The sequence below is a fragment of the Dermacentor albipictus genome, chromosome 4, assembly GCF_038994185.2.
Source record: "Dermacentor albipictus isolate Rhodes 1998 colony chromosome 4, USDA_Dalb.pri_finalv2, whole genome shotgun sequence".
Lineage (NCBI taxonomy): Eukaryota > Metazoa > Arthropoda > Arachnida > Ixodida > Ixodidae > Dermacentor > Dermacentor albipictus.
In genome coordinates, this window is record NC_091824.1 from 105,338,152 (window position 1) to 105,357,482 (window position 19,331).

A 19,331-nucleotide genomic window follows, 5' to 3' on the forward strand; every position below is an offset into this window, starting at 1 on the left:
AAGACTCACAAAGGGTAAAGCTTGCATCCACCAGACTAACATGAATCCACAAAGGAAATTCATACGGATTCATCAGCAAGAAAGCTCCGCAGTTGCAGAAAACTCGCGATGTTGTAGAAGTCGAACTTGGAACCACCAAGTTTCTGAGCTGTCACTTTACCAACTTAGCTAACCACGAAGCTAGCGTTTGGCAGCAAGAGAGCGAGTTAATACAACAAGAAAGCACAGAAATAACGACTTATGGTACGAATTCTGTGGGGAACCCGAAGCTGTTTGGAGAAATTATTTCGAGAAATGTCTAGTCCTCAAGCCGTTTACCAATTTCTCGGTGCCTGTGACTGCCTGGCCCTGAGAACGAAATCACCGATTAGAAGCGGTCTGCTACAACTTTTGTCATACAGCGCTAGATGGAATGTAGACCATTCGCATTTATTAATTTCAGTGATGGTGAAAGATAAAGACACCACAAAACTTGCAGTATACGTACAAAAAAAAAGACCTGCTTATGGTTCTTAATTTGCTAAAGGCACACGTTTTCTCTTTTAAACACGACAAAAAACATTCCTTATCATCTGAGAACCAGTGCGATTGGCGGAGCCAAACAGCTACAGACAACAAAGTGATGGCGGTCCATCATTCAAAGTATGCAGAGTAACGCGCTCTTTATTCCATTCTCTCGACATGAAAGAAATTTTAAAGAAAGCTAATTAAATTCTGGGGCTGTACATGCCAGAAAGAACTGCAAAATAACACGGAGCTTGACATAAAGTAATTTATCTTGTAGAAACCTGTTGCACATTTTTTGGGGAGGGGCGCGTGTTTGTTTGAGCATAAGTGCTTTAATTTTTGAGTCAAAGTAATAAGCCAAGGAATCCAAAGGACGCCAAGGAAGTCAAGGCGAACCTTTTCAACTAGCACCTGCACTTGCATGGCTTTTGGGTAACAGAGCTCGCCCTGCGTCTTGAGACAAGTCGTATGTGGAGGGCTGCGGGTTAACTTGAACTACATTGGTTTATTGAACGTGCACCTAAGTACGCCTGCGTTCTTGCATTGCTCTCATATCGAAATGCGGCCACGGATGTTGGGACTCAAACTTTTGACTTCGGCTTCCAAAAACCGAACTATTGACGCAGGAGGAATTTCCACGCCACTGCAAATGCTTTGTAGAAATTTGGAACGGTATATATTGTAGTAGCCCGGCTGAGCTAAAGAGAAAGGAGATACTTGATGAAAAACATTGGAAGGCCAACCACAGAAGTCAGCCCAATACGCTAGTCTACAGTTGCAAAAGAGAAAAAATGTAAAAATGAGATACCTATTTAGAAAGAGATAATAGAGTTAGTGAGCGCATGGACACGCGCGATGGTTGGTCACTCTGTCACAAGAGGTCGGTAATTGTAGGCAGAAAGAAACACATCAGAACCATTGTGCTTTTCTCTTTGGCGTGTTTTCCCTGATGCAGCAAGTGAAGGGCGGGCGCTAGTGTTCATTTCGGGGGACTTGAACAGGGCTGTCTCACCGCAGTCATTGGATTGCGCTAGGGCTGATACGGTGCCTCAGCGGCTAGCAAACACGTGGAAGTAATTTAGGCATGACACATGTGTTGTGCTCCGAGTCAAGGTCATTTTCCTCGTGTTCTGCATCTTGATACCGCGATACAGGCATGCCTATTATATCGTGTGAGCGTTTGGCGCAACCTTGACAGGGTTTGACAGACGATTCGAGCTTGCATGCTTGTGCGTGCCCAGCCCCCTGGCTTTGTGCGTTCATGCGCGTTTTTGAAACTCTTGCGAGCCGTCTTTTCTCATGCAGAACATGCTATAGAATACAATATTTGCATTCGTAGCTTTGCATTTAACGGCCGACCAATTAACATTTCATTGAACTTGGTGACAGTCTTTCAGAACAAAGAGGTGAACTGACCGGCAAAAATTATAAGGCTGTTGCTTTAAGCCCCGCCGAAGACGAGTCTCCTTGTCGAAACGTTGGCGCCAGCTTGCGACCTCTCTAGTTCGATCTCTTTCGATCACTTCAGGTGTCCATGTTCCTGTGTGCCTCTGTCTTGTTTATAAGTCAGTTTCACACTCTAAGGGGAGCCCGAAAGCTATTCGAAAGAAGAAATCTTTAGAAATGGAGCGAAAACATGTCCATGCAGTCAGCTTGATCTCAGTAAGGCTATCAAAGCCACATGGTGGGCAGGCTGGTCAAAAAGGCGTCCTCTCGATGATCATGCCTTGGGTACTGGCGTGCAGGTAGTGAGCGTACAAACTTTTCACAGCTACATGGTTATAGTTGACGTAGTGAAAACAACAGTAAAAAAAGGCCTCTCAGTTTGTCTCTCGCCGCATTTCTCGGGAGCGAGCGGTAATTGTTCCTACAGCTTTGCAGCGCAAGTGCGCGTTGGTACGTAAGGCCTTATCTATACGGCGAGGCCGTTCCCAAAGGCGCCGACCTATGAGCACCTCGTGTTTAGAAAACGCGACGATAGCATGGTCTGGTTTTGAACGCCTTAGAAACAGCTTGTGAGTCGCAATAATTAAAACGTCGCGTTTTGTGTGCGTGCGTGCGTGTACGTTTTCCTTCTTGGGACATATTACCAGTGGAGCGTTCATTAGCATCGAACCTGTGAATGTTGTGTCCGCCAAGCAGATTGTTCAGTTGACCAGCGGCTGACCGTCACTAGTGCGACCACCGCTTTAGCAGTGCAGTGAATTAGCGCCCGCACAATATTTTCAATGTGCGGTATATTGTAGACCTACAGTTGTGCAAGCGCTGTTTATAACACACTCTCTCTCTCGGTGACTATCTCGATGCGACGAAACTTTACTGTGTCATTTGTGGTTGGGTGTCGTCTTTACGAACACGTACTGTTCTCGTACAGGCACGATATACAATGACTTGCGCATCATATGTTATTGCGATGAAACTATCCAACACATCCTATTTTATTGCCCCTGTTTCGTGAATAAAAAAGAGACATGTGCAGCTTTAAGCCGCCAGCTAGGACGACACGGGAGAAAGAATACTGGGACCATGACCTCGACCATCTTCCGCACTGCGGGCCACAAGGGCAATGCTGCACTTTTTGAAGTCGACTGAACCCTCCGACCGCCTCTCATAGCGCGGCGAGCGCTATTATGTGTACGCGCGCGCATTACTTGTTCCTCCTTTCCGTCTGGTGTTCTATTTTATTCTTTTCCACCCGTTTTTCTCTCCCCCAGGGCAGAGTAGCAAACTAGATGCTATAGACCTGGTTAACCTCCCTATCCTTTACTCTCGCTTTTCAACGCTAATAGATCAGTCAATCAATTGATTGATTGATTGATTGATTGATTGATTGATTGATTGATTGATTGATTGATTGATTGATTGATTGATTGATTGATTGATTGATTGATTGATTGATTGATTGATTGATTGATTCTACTCACGCTGCGCAGGAGTACACGGCCAATCTGCGACTACGGCTGACGTGGTACGACCAGCGACTGATCTACGACGCCGACTCACTGCAGCCGGACTCGCGCATCCAGGGCGACCATTGGCATGCCGAGAGGCTCTGGCTGCCCAGCGTCGAGGTTACCAACACGATCAGCTACGGCCCGGCCGCCGGCCACTTGGAGTCGTCCACAGCCCCTGGTGCCAGCTCGATGTTGGTCATCGTACTGCCCGACGGGACGGTGCACCTCATTAGGAAGTACGCGTGCATTCGTTTCGCATTCGACTTCGCCACGAGCGCTGCTAGGCTCATTACCCAATCATGCGTATTAGGGTCGTGCACATACGAGAACTAACCTCCTAACTTTCATGAGTGTTAGTGTCGTGCACATGCGAGAACTCGCGAATCATGCTGATGGGTATTCTGACTAATGAGTATAGCGCATATAAATTGCGCATCATGCCTTCATTTTACACGATACCAGGGACATTCACCTTCCATCAGGCAGTTTCAGTTAGGCGGTCACCCCCCGTCGCGTGGTGAGAACACATGTAGTACCGAGCTGACTTTTCTTGAACGAGACACTTTTCACGAACATGCGAATCTGCCGTACACAGAAACTAGAATTTTTTTGTCTGGACACAAAGGACTAGCACTCAAATGCGCTCAAAAGGCCGCCAATATCATTGCGGTCAGAAATTCTCGCGTTTGGTACAGTTCCTAATGCAGCGTGCCCTTGTGTGGTTCTTTTCGGTACACCCGCTTTCTGATGAGGTCGTGTTCTCGTTTTCGCGTTTGTCTTCGTCTTTTTTGAAACTTACGTCTAAGTTATAAATACCACAGTCAGTGGCACTTAAACCTGTTAGCGGAGAGCTCCGATTCCTTACAATTACCAGCAGCCACTTTTGGCCCTCCACGCCCACCGACTTCTAACAACCGCTACTCATTACCATAATCTAAAACTAATTGTAGTAAATTTACTACCGATTTTTCAGCCACATTACTATGGAACTCAGCACAATCCCATATTAAAATACCATCTGGCTTTTGCAGGTTCAAATCAAACATCCGTAAATATCTGAGCTTAATGTTCTACCGGTTACAGTTTTGGCGATTGTTTAGTGTTGTTAGAACATGCATTTCTTGCGTTAGCTTGTGACATCAACAATACGCTGTTCTTGTAGTTATGTTATTTGCTGCATATATTTAGGTTTTCTAGTTAATACTAACTGGAGGTTCCCTCTGCAGTCTCTTGACTCTGAGAACTCTCTCTGTATGCTTAATCCACATGTGTAACCTTATTATGCGAAATAACCTGGAACTGAAACCGGCTATCCCAGCTCAATGCTTTACTGAGAAACCTTGCCTAAGTGTAAAAGCATGGACTCAGAAAATTGTCTTCTACTTTACCTTTATTCCAAACAATGTGGCAGGTAATGTCCAGAGATTTCATTCGATTTAGCGCGGCTAAGTTTACATGAGCATAATATACCGTAACTCGCGCAGCCGCAAAGCAAATAAAAAAAATTATCGTTGTGTCTTCCAGCAATAGGATATCTTATTTGCATTACTGCCAAGGTTTTGTAAATTAGAAATATTTTCTTTTTTGCTGCAACCAGACTGAACCCCAAGCTGACATGCGAGATGGAATTCCACAAGTACCCACTGGACAAGCAACGTTGCAGCCTGAAAATACAGAGCAGTGAGTACATTCTGTAGAACTCGTAAATGCAGCCATGTGCTTTTTTTTTAGTTTTATTTCTATATACCGGGATTGGCCGTAATGATTTATGGCGGAGAATGTGTCAGAAAACAATTTAAGAAATTAGTGAGCCAGCTGCTTTTCCTGCATGACATTTGGCCCAAGTTGCAGCACAGAAGTTTCCTAAAGCGCAGTTTTGAAAGCAAGTTGCGTGGAAATTTCGCGTACGAACAGGCTGCAGTTTTATCACACGGAAAATATGCGTAGACCTTCCCTGTGTAATTACGGCGAAAAAAAACAGTGATTAGGAGTGTTGCACAATATTACATGCGTCGGGTGCTACTGTTTTCTGTCGTAAAATTTAGTTTTCAGGACTGACAGTCATGCGCATCTGTATCCTATTTTTCCGCAACTAAAACAGTCGAAAAATACCTCAGAGCTCTAGTCGTCACTAGGAGTGGCCTAATAGCTAAATGATATAAAACAAATATTAACCATAATGTATATTAGAAACTTGCTCAATACAGTGTGGTTTATTTTGTGAATTTAAGTTGCCATCCAAGTCTAGGGCATCGCTAGTCAGTAGTTAATGGCGTAGCTGTTCAATACTTTCGCCATTTAAGCCAGCCCTTGCGAAATAAAGTCTTTGGGTAGCAGAATAAGATGTCATGATGGCGCTGCCAACCACGGGCCGCCACGTCACTGGATATGCAACCGTCGTATACGAAACGCTGTTCGTGTATATTTCAAGGCATTTTTGTGCAATTCGCCTCTGTGAGCCCACCTTCGTCGCGCGGATCTGTGCTTCAATACTGTATCATCATGGCGGGCTCTTAAGAACGCTTGTTTTTCTTCACAAACAGGCACGCTGTCGACTAGCAATATGGTGCTTAACTGGGACACCGAAGAGTCCTTGCAATTCAGTCAGAACTTTGCCGTCACGGGCTTCCAGATGCTCGATTTCAACTGCTCAAGCCACGTCAGCAACTTCGGCAAAATAGGTAATCACCTTTTCAAGACCCAGTTTGATAGAGAATTCTGAAAACAATGAAACAACGCAGCAAATGACCTGTCTTTATTTGAGTCATCTCCACCTGTCAATACGGTTCACGTACAAGCAAAATATCCATTGCTCGGGAATTGCGGGAGTGTAGATGGTTAAGTTCTCGCACGCTTGATGGGAAGTTCAATCATATTTCTATATTTTACTAAGAATTTAGTCTTACATGCGGTTACTTACCATCGTCTTCATTACGTTACGTAACTTACACATCTGGATGATTCGGTATTCACTGGCTCAATGCTACAATTCAAGAGAACATAGGACACAGGACAGCAACCAAAGAACACACGAAGCGCCTTGTTTGCTATTTGGTGCTTGCATTGTGTTATTTTTTCTATGCTGCAAGATTTATCCGTTGCTCTCACTCGAGCTTCTATAAGCTATTGATGAGTATTACTGCAGCATAGCAAGGAACACCCATGTCGTACATGGAGCAGCTCCTAAATGGAAGTCACGACCTTTCGCGACGTTGTCGTGGTGATAAAGTGGTGTTTTATGCACTGAAGGCAGTGCGCATGTTGACGGAGGTGCCGTACGATAAAGAACTCGAGCATGTTTAGGTCACCTGTAAGTGTTTAGTACTCACCGACCGTGCGCAGGATACATGAGCGTGTCTTTTATCACCTCGCCCCAGCGAATTGCAAAGGCCACATAGAGATTGCCGCCAAGGCTTGTAATCAAGTTCCGTCTTAGTGGTTGCGAATATGTTTTGCTGGCAACTTAAAGCATGACTACGAGTGTGAAACAACTTGAGAAACGAACTGGTAGTAGAACGATACGTGACCCTCACTGCGTGCAATAAGAAAGATGATCTGAAATATAATTCGATAGCGGGGTAAAACATTGTTTAATATAAAAGTTTAGACAGTGCATTTTTCTAAGGAACACCTTTCAGTCACTTGATAAAGTCATTCAAATACCTTTGGAACTCAAACAAGGCAAAGCTGCCCAGGAAAATGTAGGCTTCAAGTGGTCGACATGGTTTGATCAAGGAATGGCTCTGGAGCAAATGTTTCGATAAGGGGACTTCGAGAAACGTTGGCTCCTTAGACCTTTTCAGTTCAACAAATGTTAAGAACATATTTGCATTGTTCTCAGTGATTTTTCAAAGAAGAACCTAGGCGTGAGCACTGGCGACGGTGAGAAAATTGTCGTGAGGTCGCTATACAGTATACTTGAAGGCAGCATTTACTTTGAGCGAAAACATGACAATGGAAGCAAGTGACGTTCAGCGCGTGCTGCGTTGCTGTAAGGCATACAGGCTTTTATGGATAGTCATTCAACCAGATACCATCACCCATCTCATCGCTCGAATTAAACTCGCGAAACACGGGACTCAAGACACCTCTCACCAGAACTAGAAAATGAGTCGAAAGCCTCTCTGCAGACCATAAAGCGGCGCACAAAATTTACTCAAAACTGCGAGCTTAAGTGACGTTGTTTACACGAACTGTCGGTGGCCCACCCATTGCACACTCATTAGTGGTGGTATATCGCGTATGACTGGGAGTACGAACCCGAGAGTGAACTTGTCAGAGTGAGTGAGACGGGAATTAGCGCACTAAATAGCGGTAAACATAGGAATGAAAATATATATTATAAACTATTTTATAAGAGCGAATACGATTTTGTAGAGTTCTACAACAAGGGTGGAATGACGATCAATACCGAGAGAAAATGAAACAGCAGGTATAGGTGTGGCACAGCCCTTGATGAAGTAAATGAAGAAACACTTAATTGTCAAAAGACAGCTCGGGTAGCCCAGCATTCAGCCCGTTAGTAAGTAAACCACATTCGTTGCAATGAGAAATACATGCAATATGTTTCTTTTCCTTTGACGAATGTTCAAATCTGCAAGTGAAATAAGTGTATGTAGCGGTCTCGGATCATCTGATCTTTCTTTATTTCATTAGTTTCTATTTTTCATGCAAAGATCCGCGCGCTCGAAAAGAGACCAACTTTTTCTCTTCTTTTTTTTTCGTTCTTCGCGACAGGCAACTTCTCAATGATCATGTGCGAGTTCGCACTGAAGCGCGACTTCGGACCCTTCCTGCTGGAGATCTACATCCCGGGCATCACTTTCGTCATCACTTCGTGGTTCTCGCTGTGGATTGACATCCCGGCAGCACCGGCGCGTGTGACCCTCGCCATGACAACCTTCCTCACCCTCGTCACTGGCGGCAAGTCCATCCGCGAAAAGCTGCCTAAGGTTCCCTACGTGCACGCCCTGGACGTCTGGTACCTCGCCTGCACCGGTGAGTATTCGTGCATGGCGCATAGAAACAAAAAAGTGGTGATCATAAATAAGGCCAAAAGCCTCGACAAGTTTCCGCATACATATACGCATGCGCAAACGTTCTCATTCACTGCAATTGTTTAATTTACTGCCATCGTGAGTGTTCAGTGGTGCGAGTTAGAACACACGTCATGGCAGGATGTCAAGGATGGCAAGGATGGCCAGAAGAAGGAGCAGCAGGATGGTATATAGTGCAAACTAAGGGCACTCGCCCGACCACAGCGTGTACAAGGACGGTCGTTTGCTCGGCTTTATCAGCTCCTTGCTAAGAAGTATACGCGTCCAGTCAGCCTACCAACCAACCGGCAAAGACTTTGTGATAAAGCGAGAGGCTTGCACCAGCCTGTGTTGGTATTTCTTCACCAATCCTATCGTTCTGATGGGCATGGCTCGTGAGATGATGAGCAATTAAAAAGGAGGAGTTCTAGTTCCGATCGCTGATTGGCTGACGTAACCCGTAGTATTTTCTTCCACATATAAGAGAGGGAATGTGGTGAAGCATGCGAGGGTAGTGCCACACCACACCATTTCCTTGCCTTCCTCAAGACTTCCTACAGCAACTTTCCGATCTTAAAAGAAGCTAGGTTAGTGTCGCTTCCATCAAATATATTAAATAGTTCATTCACATCAAGCAAAAATTGAAATCCAGAAGTCAGATGCAAGCACATCTTTATTTTCTTCCTTAACGTAGTTGTTTCGTTCGCTTCTTCAGCGTTGGCACTGATTCCCTTCCGATGGTACCCTCCCTTATCCTGTCCCATGTATAGGATTCGTGTTCTTCATCCTGCTGGAGTACGCCATGGTTAACTACATCTACCACAAGGACAACCGCCGGCGCCAGGGAGGCATGCGTCGCATCGAGAGCCAAGCCTCGTTGGCTTCCGGCGGGGGTTCACTGAACGGAAGCACCTACATCAACGTCATCAGCGCGCTGGAGGTAAGACGCGCTAACGGAGAACTTCCTCCTCGACTGAGATTAGGGCGAGTTCGTTGAACTCGTTTGGGGAAAATAGCTCATGCGTAGACGCGACGTATAAGGATGAACACCGAAAGTCCAAATAACAGCGCATTATTTCATCATCTGATCACCTGCACATCTGAGACAGCATGGCGGCCTCGTGGATACGTTTAGAACTCTGCATTCGCGTATATGTAGGGACTCAGTGTGGTAAAGGTCCTCGCTTCTCCTCTCTATGTGTTCGTGTGTGCACAGGACTTTGTGCACTATATTCTTCGATCCGATATGGCGTATACACAGTTTCTTCTTCTACATCAATAATAATAATAATTATTATTATTATTATTATTATTATTATTATTATTATTAGATATTATGGGAAAAGTAGCAGTCGTTACTATAGGGGAACTACCTCTCCTTCTTTGGTCTTTATTGCCGCAAAATACAGCACATGCGCACATGCAAACAGCACATGCAACACATGCACATGCAGCACATGCAAACAGTGCGAGAACGGAACTAAGATTAAGGGGCCACATGGCACTGGCTCTGACTGCCAGTTTATTGAGCATGGGAGAAATATACAGTGAAACCTCGTTATAACGAACAGTGAAAAAGTCGGAAATTAGTTCGCTATATCCATAATTCGTAATATAAAATTTCGTAAAAAATACATGCAAGAGGAGCAAACTTCAATCAGAGAAGGCACAGCAACTCGAACGATGCTTACTTGGGTCACGTTCATTTATTTACTCACAAAGAACTGCGTTATCGCGGCCTGCTTCTTGGTGTTGATCGCATTCCGTATCACGCCCTGTTCCACAGTTTGCAAACACTCAACAAGGGCAAACCCACTGCCCTCAATAGCACTGCACACTAAAACACTAAAACGCAAAAGCAACATTCGATCACGCCGCTGCGGGCGCTGCTGAAGCGGCGCTGTCAGCGGTTGTGAGATGCGGACGATTTCTTTGGCTGTCAACTCTCGATGACGACGGGGCATCTGTGGCGCTGTGAGCGCCTGCGAGGTAGTCCTGAACGTTTGCAACGAAGCCTGCCGCCTGCTATTAAAGTGAGGTAGGGCTTGGCGTCGCGAAGTTCGTTATATCCGTTTTATTTCAAACCGCGTTCGCTATAGGAAGTAAAAAATACATGTGTTTGACAAATATATTTTGGAAGAGTTCGATATATTCAATAATTCGTTATATGCGTGTTCGTTATATCGAGGTTTGACTGTATAGCCAAATAAAACAAGGTAAAGACAAAACCACATATATAACAAAATTGCTGTTGTACGACTGGGGGATACTCTGCACACAAAGCACGACCGGCTTTAATAAAGCCGGTCGTGACACAAAGTGAGGCCGCTGTGCGTGTCTGCGCGTATGTGCGTGTGGGGAGGGGGTAATCTTGCATATGTGCGCTTTCCTTGTCGTATAAGCGCTTCCCTTCATGCGTCAGCTCGGCGTCTGTTTAACGTAGCAACAAGCTCGGCTAATGACCATTTTGAAAACGGCAGTCATCTGGTATTTTCATGTCTGTCATGCATTTCTCGTGGACAATATTTCGTAGCCAGTATTTCTTAACCTTCGGCACGCAACGCGATCTCTAGACCGACAACCAAGGCTGTAACTCACGTGCGCTAAAGATTCAGAGAGGAAGTACTTTTTTTTTCTACGTTTCTTTCACTTATTCTGAGTTGCACTAGTATCAACACAATCTGTTGACACTTGCTTTCTACGTTCACAACATAAGAAACAAAATAATCGCTGTTGCACGGTGAGCAATCTCTACTAACTTTCTATATAATATGTACGCATCCCATCTTATCGCCATTAATTCCACACTCATAGACGCACTCGACCATTCAACCCAAACACATGCTCTGGTGACGTTTCGCGTCGCACATTTCGAGAGTTTCCTAAGCCCAAAGCCCATGGTAACGGGATACCAGTGCCAGTACAGCCAGTGCCAGCCACGTGGCTCGAAAAAAAAAAGCCGTTTGCAAACAAAGTTGATATTATCGCTCACATCTAGTCGTAGCTCGATAGTATCGTTCAGATGCCACTATTAAGCGGATGATATTACGCATATATTCAGCCCTTAGGACCATTTTCGGATAAACTTGTCCAATAGTTGTCATCCCACTACTGTTCGTAGTAATAACTACGTTGTAAAGCGGAAAAATAAGAATTCACCTGTGAAAACGCTCAACTTGGTGTTCGGAAAGTCAAATTACCTTGTACACATCTGGTGTATTGTATAATTCCCTCAGTTAATTTATGGACAATATGACATATAACATAGCAGTCATGCATGTTCGCGGTTTTGCTACAGAAAACAGTAGCGGAGAGCTAGGACGCAAGAAGAACACCACTAGACTGCGTGTATACTGTTCACCCTAATAGCAGGTGGTTTTATTTTGTATGTGAGCAACAGGATGTCATGAGGCAAGTGCACCCACGGCTCAACACAACCGCTGATAAAGACGATGCATCTACCCCTACAACGCATTTAGGTCAATCTTGTCACCACATTTTCGTTTATACTTGGTTACTTGAAAACTATTATTGAAAGTGTCAAATTAAAGTGCCTTTTTGCCTGCGCCACTCTCGCCAACTCCAGCTGCGCCAACTTATAATGCGATGTAATCCTGCTTTTACCATTCTCGCAGCAAGCTCAGCACCAGCACGGAGGCCTCACTCCGGGCCAGAGCGCTAAGGGCCAGTGCGCGGTGCAGATCAAGTACAAGAAGAACAACAACGGCAATTACAAGACGGGAGGTCCGACCGTGCTCAGGCTGACCGACCTTGAGCCGCATTCGTTGCCAGAACTGCCGGACACGCCACCACGCTCGCCGATGTCGGTGCGCTCGTTCGCGGGCGACGAGCCACCTTTCGTGTGCACGCTCATCACGCCGCTGACGCCACGCGACATTGCCAACGGTATCGACCGCCACTGCCGCTACATCTTCCCACTGGCGTTCATCGTCTTCAACGCCGTCTACTGGTCAATCCTGACGTCGTCTTGAGCGGTCGAAGCTGACCCGCGACCATCATCCAGGTTCATCATCCTCAAAGTCATTCGCTGAATAATGCCGAGATAGACAAGAGCCTTGCAGCTATGCAGTGTTCATGAACTGCATAGGCATCAACGCTTGGGATTTGTCGCATTCACTAATATCCACTGGGCCGTCCGCGCGGCGCACCAAACAGGGGTGAAGACGTGCCAACCGTTACACACAGTTCTCCCCAGGAAAAAGGCATCACAATGGCAGTTCGTGGCGAAGACAGATGGAACAGCTTACATCGTTTCCATATTTTTAGACATGGCTGCGGGTGCCGCTGCAGTTGAGAACGTTTCTACAAGAAGATTATATGTCGGCATCGTTAGCTATTTTTAGTAATCAACACAATCCTCTGGGTCGTCTTCGCTTCGTCAGGAAGATAAGTGGCGAAGTGTTCATTGCGTATATATATGATTGTGCTCAACGGCCGCACCACTCCACGGCGTTCGTCGTCACCAGCTAACCTCGTTTTGAGAAAAGAGTTGACTACAAGTGTGTTTCGCTGCTTCGTATTCCCACTTGCGCTAGTCATCTTCGACACCGTATACTAGGCGATATCGACTGCAAAGTGAAGGCAAGTGTGTTGATGACTGATACTTTTTAGTGGTTCCAACCAGTGTCAAGAACTGGCGAAAATGCGCCAGTGGCAGGCCTTGAGTGTCGCCTGACGAACGAGCATTTATTACAGTGAACATCCCTGTCTTATTTCTCTCACTTTCTTTTACATGACGCGGCTGCTGAAGGTTTTGAAACGCTTTCCTTCATCCAAGAGCATTTCGGACTAGTTCCCGTTACACCCACTGACGGGATGTTTCCATGACAACGGCGCGCATAATGCGCACAAGTAGGTTTTATTGTTCCTGTGTGAGCCTATATGGGTCCGCAATGTATACAGGACTTACGAAGAGCTGTTCCAACATTTTTATTGCGTTTCCTGCGTCCACGTGGAAGCCCTAAAAAAAGAAACTTATACGTATGGTGGAAAGTACGGGCGCTATAACGTAAAACTATTCCAAACTTTTCTATTCCAATTCTGCTATCAGCCCTCCACGATTGGTCAAAAACTTTTTTCGACCACCCCCACTTCACCTGTCTGTCACGCGACGTCACCAAAGCCGCGATACCTCCCCATCTGATATGACGTGTACACACTGATTATGCATGATTTGACAGAAAAAAGAAAAATGGTTATTTCTTATTCGACACCTTTTCGCCATTAGCCCGCGGCTATTGGTAAAAAGCTTTCGGGCTCCACCCACTTCACCTGCCTGTCACGCGATGTCACAAAACCGCAAGAACTCACCGCGTCAAAGTGACGTGTACACGATAAAGATGCATTAATATGCCGAACAAAACTGAATTTTCTTCGGAATAGCCACAGGCTGCCCCGTTCCGAAAGGAATAAAAGATTGCTGCCGCCGATCGCTCAGACGCTGGCTACTCGCACCTGCCGGAGAGCAGAGGTGCATTATACGCATTTGCGTATAATAAAACTTCTTGCGTGGCCGTGTAACGTTTTCGAACACTTTCGGCACGTTTACCCCCTCATTCTGCCAACTCTTCTTTGCAGCGGGTCCGTTTTAGCGTCATTTTTGAGCTTCCGCTGCATGCCGCCGCGATTTTCGACAAGCCACCGAAAGCTAAGTAAGGGAAAGCTGACCAATCGTAGACGCCGGCACCACCCTCTTCATCCGGTTATCGACTTTCAGTGTAGTGGTTCGGCCCCATCGAATCCCTCTCCACTTGAGCGTTCTCCTCGCCTCTTGTCAGCCAACTAGATACGACAAGCCGCTCAGTGTAGGCAATGTTATTCGTTTTTCAAGCAAACAAAAGCGACCTCCTATGAACGAGGAGAGCGCTTGATTGGTCTGTTCGGATAAGCCTGCGGGTGACCGCCCGATGCTTGCGTTGGCGGCTACGCAAATTTGACGTCAGGAGATTGGAATAGAAACATATTGGAATAGTTTTACGTTATAGGGCCCTACATTTTCGTTAGGGTGAACCGTTTGTCGTAGTATATGTTGCGGCGTGCGGTACTGTCGTTCATGGAGAATATTTGGGCCAAGCAATAGTCAAGCCTATTTTCACAATTGACAGTGTGAAAATTCATCATCATTTCAATTTCTTTAGGCATAATCAAAAGATCTGTTACAAGTGGAAACCAGTCTGCTAGGAAACGTATCTGAACGTTTAGCTCTAACAGAAAAGCATTGAGCTACCAGAAGCTTTGTCCTTTTCTAGAGTAGCAACCCTGAAGAAGTTGCTGAACAAATAACAGAAGTTTCAAAATTTTGTTAATATGGAAAAAGAACTCGTCAGAAAGTATTCGTACGTACAGGGCTCACTAAAGATCTCATATTGTTGCCAACTTGCTTAGCTGTCTACCAGACGAGCGGTCACACGGAATCAAGCTCGTCTACACACAGTGTAAAAGAAAGCGATCGCTGACTCACTTGTTTAACATGACCTATGAACAAGCCCCACGAGTTTTTTGCAAGAACACGGTATAAGAGGGAAAAAAAGAGGGAGAGAAAAGGCTCCTTAGTGAAGAGCCGTCTCCTACCAACTCTGGAACAGTCGTAAGCATTTACTTGAGCCATGGCTTTATAAAGTGGCGTTACTCCGTTTGTTTATTTATTCGTTTACCGATTTTCCCATAATGGGATAGCCGACAAAGCAAGTTTGCACGAGAAGATCTAGTAATACAAAGAAAACCTTTATCCGCATGGGTTCCGTGGTATTAAGATTCACAGGACACCAGCATGTGCTCAAGATATTTTCATCTTGAGCGAAGGCTCTTGGCCTCACCCCTGCTGACTACTTATTAATCAAACGCACATTTGTCAAGCATGAAGGTTGTTCTTTGAAGGACTTGTATTTAGACGCGATTTTTTTTTCGTTTGGTTGTGACTTTTGTTTGTGTATAACTCATACATGTGTCCGCGTTCATGTTCCATTGACTGTAGATAGCATATTGTGCAAAATAAAGACTTGTACAAAACATTTCATTTTCGTATTGTTTTGTCTAAAATTTGTTATTTCTTGGTAATCATTGGCTAACTTTCCTCGTGGGTATGTGCCATGTGTGAAGGAATCGCCCGAACCAATTCATCGGTGTATACCATCTAGTCGCAATTTCGCTCAAGTGCTCCTTACGTTGTGGCACGCAATTGAACACGCGTACATAGCAGAGTTTGAACATAACCTACGCACTTCCATAGAGTGTTTAGAACCGCAACACTTTGCAGCAGATGAAATGGCAAATTAGACACGAAGTAATAATTGAGGGGCTATGTAGTGGTGGCGTTGCTTATGTTAAGTCGTAAGACCCTGATTAGCTTAATGAATCCGATTGTGTCTGGAAGCACTAGCTTGGCGTTTCACGTCAGCAGAGCCATCGATAAAAGCGCACATGACATGTTTACCGAATTTCAGCAGCAAATTGCGACTGAATTCGCCAAACAAAAAGACTATACGGACAAGGCCGTAGCGGAAATTGCCAGGACCTTGAAGAAGCGCATGCGCACAAACTCTACGGGACGCCACCCTAAGGCTACCGTCGGGTAGAGGAATACTCGTACTCGACCGACACCGACAACGCTAGACAACATGGCTCAGTCGCATAATGGGAGACCACCAGAACACCTAAAAATCTGGCAGTGGAATTGCCGCATGTTTCACAAACGAAGGAAGTCAGTTCCAAGCAGGCCAGAATGCATGCAGGTATATTACACCCTGTGCGACCCAAAATTTCTTCGCATCGAAACGCTGGTTTCCAAGGCCATCACGACGCCGCTAATCAATTACGCCCCCCATCGAAACGCAGCATCAAAATATTAGAATTATACAGGCAAAGCGGGACAGAGAGCACGCTCGTGCTAAACGTCTACAGCCCGCCCAAAAACAGATGTGAAACTTTGGCCAAAATCTTAACAGAATCAAGAGCATGGCGGTCACCAAAAATCAAGCGGTGTTGGTGGGAGACTTTAGTGCTCCCATCCCTGAGTTGGGGATACATTCAAAACACTTTTAAGGGACTCTCACTAAAGCGCGACGCGGCAGACCCAGGCTACCACCTCATTACGCGACCATTGGCGCCCACCAGAGCCGGCAACAGCGTTACCAGAAACAGGAACCCCGACCTGACATTTACGCTCAACGTCAGGCGCGCGACTAGGACGAATCTAAATAAACCTCTGGGTAGTGATCACAACATTATTAGAGTTTTAATAGAATCACTAAACGTTCGCCGAGTAATCGACGGCGACGTGGTGCTGACGGATTGGACAGCTTTCCGCACGCGCTCGCTCCCGGAGCGAAAACAGAACGAAAACAGCCGGTGGTGGTCGGGAACCTTTTTTTTATTTTCAAGAATAGAAAAGAGAAACGCGCAAAAGACATCAACCCTACAACTGCATGGCACTGCAGTTATCATCAGCATATGATCTGCCCCCATACGAACGCGTTCGCTCACAACGCAAGAAAAGACCACGTAAATGCACTAGCTGAATGAAAGAGCAACACGCTCATTCTCTCAAGGACTTACGACGTCCGTTACGTATGAGATGTAGCTATGAAGCGCAAGACGCATATCTAAGTAACGCGAAGCTATGTTAAGTTAGCGAAGTAGCAGTAATGGAGCAAGACACAAGAACAGTCTCGTTGGCTCTGGTTGTTAGTTGTCTGCGTCACGAGGTCGAATGTGATGTATGATGCTTGTCGATGGAAAAATGTTCATGAGAGGTCACTGAGGTGTCTGTGCACCGAGAAGTACGACACATGGATGGATGGATGGATGGATACAACTTTCTTGTACGTCCGGCAAGGTTTAACGCGACCCGGGCTCAGGTCTCCCACGGGGGAACGTCAAGGCCCTGCCTCAACGCCGCCTCACGGGCTTGCTGGAGTGCCCACGTCTGGATTCCGAGGTCTGAGCTGCGCAGAGTACGACACACAGCTAAAAAAATGTCAGTAGAACCCCATCTCATGATTAAAATCGACGGTAATGCTCTTAGCAATGAAGCAATGTAGTCAAGCACCGCATCGTCAACGCAGAGAAGCATCATGTATGCAGCCGTGTACGTCGTGTACGCAGCCGGGCTCCTCTCTCGCGTTTCCCTCTGGACACACTGTGCCATCTAGCGGCATCACTGTGAAGTCAGTGCGCGGCGCGCATATGTGAATAATATGTTAAGGCAAGATTGTATGAATATATAGACCGCGAGATTGATTGCACCCAGCACCGAAGGCAGAAGTTAGCGTCAAAGAGGTTCATTGAAGAGCGGTACATACTCAGTGTACATATCCAGCGACCCAAGTTGGTCCGACAGTTGGCTTCGAATCTGGTTCTCTAAGCGCAGCAATATCCTACCCACTAGGCCATGAACTACTAAAAAAATATGGGGTTTTACGTGCTATAACCACGATATAATTATAAATCACGCCGTAGTGGAGGACTCCAAATTATTTTGACGGGTTCTTTGAAGTGCACTCAACGCACGGTACTTCGTGCTTAGCAGCGTAGCACCAAAGCCACTACGCCACCACGGCGGGTGGGTCATGAACTATTCAGTGACCTAAGTTGGTGAGAAAACGAATAAAGAACGTCACTGCAGTCAGTCTGGGAGATTGGCGAAGAATGTTCGCATACCCAGCGACCCAAGTTATCTGCTAGGCAAGACAGCAGGCAGCACATACCTGGTCGCCGAAGTCGACTGTGCGTGCATGTGCATGTGCGTGTGCGTGTGCGTGTGCGTGTGTGTGTGCGTGCGTGTGTGTGTGCGTGTGTGTACGTGTGCGTGTGTGTGTGTGTGTGTGTGTCCGGCGAGGAAACCACAACGAACGCCAAACCCCGGAGAAGAGGCAAAGAAAACTTCACTTTAAAACACGTGTAATAATTAATGCAAATTAATGCACCGTTTTCATTTCGACGTGTGCAGGTAGGGATAGAAGCCACTCGGCGCCGCACAACGGCGGATGGGACGGCATTTCGGAAAGCGAGAGTGCAACAAAAAAGAAGAAGAAGAAGAAGAAGAGGATATCACATTGCTGTAACAATGCGAGGGCGAGCTCAAAAAGTCGAACAGACAACACTCGTCGCTGATGCATCTCACCACAGAAAATCCGATGGTGGATCCACATCTCGTGCATATTTGGGGTGCTCGCAGAAGCCTTCTGAAAAAATGGCGCAAACAACATAATAGAAAACTAAAATTGCGCGTAGCGGCTCTTACACAACATGCGGAAGAATACGCGACGGTCCTGGTGCGCCAAATTGGCAGCAAATGCGCGCCAGCCTGAGCGGAAAGCGCAGTTCATCCAAAACGTGGGCAATACTAAAACACCTACTGGACCCAACAAAATATGAGCAGTAAACCACGCACACAATCAGACGCATGCTACGCAACCAACCGGGGTCGGACAAAGATTCTGCGAGAGCTAGAGGCAAAATACATCGGCGACCATACACGGAAACAAACATCCATAACAAACTACAGTTGGAAACGAAATAAAGACCTTCATTACCCATCCGACAAGCCGGAAGTCTGGACAGCCCTTCACTCCCTAACTCGAAACACAGCACCCGGACAAGACGGGCTCACAAATAAGATCCTCAGAAACCTGGACGACGGCTAGATAAAAGCCCCAACTTTCTTTAATACCCATTGGAAAGCGGGAACGCCACGAAAGGAATGGAAGTATGCTCACGTAGTGCTTACGCCAAAACCGGGCAAGCCTCCAGGCCTCTCCAACATGCGACCCATATCCCTGACTTCGTGCCTGGGGAAACTTTTCGAAAACGAGGT

General features: G+C 46.1%; 1 protein-coding gene across 1 annotated transcript in view; it reads left to right on the forward strand.

Annotated features, from left to right (window-relative positions):
* LOC139059220 (glycine receptor subunit alpha-2-like) overlaps positions 1–15,525 on the forward strand; it is a 33,558-nt gene extending 18,033 nt beyond the window's left edge. The window contains exons 4-9 of the mRNA XM_070537346.1: positions 3,441–3,697; positions 5,059–5,141; positions 6,005–6,142; positions 8,199–8,459; positions 9,268–9,437; positions 12,133–15,525. Of these exons, the coding sequence (XP_070393447.1) occupies positions 3,441–3,697; positions 5,059–5,141; positions 6,005–6,142; positions 8,199–8,459; positions 9,268–9,437; positions 12,133–12,489 (1,266 nt within the window). The 3' untranslated portion in view covers positions 12,490–15,525. The remainder of the gene's footprint in view (positions 1–3,440; positions 3,698–5,058; positions 5,142–6,004; positions 6,143–8,198; positions 8,460–9,267; positions 9,438–12,132) is intronic.
* Positions 15,526–19,331: the final 3,806 nt, after the last annotated feature.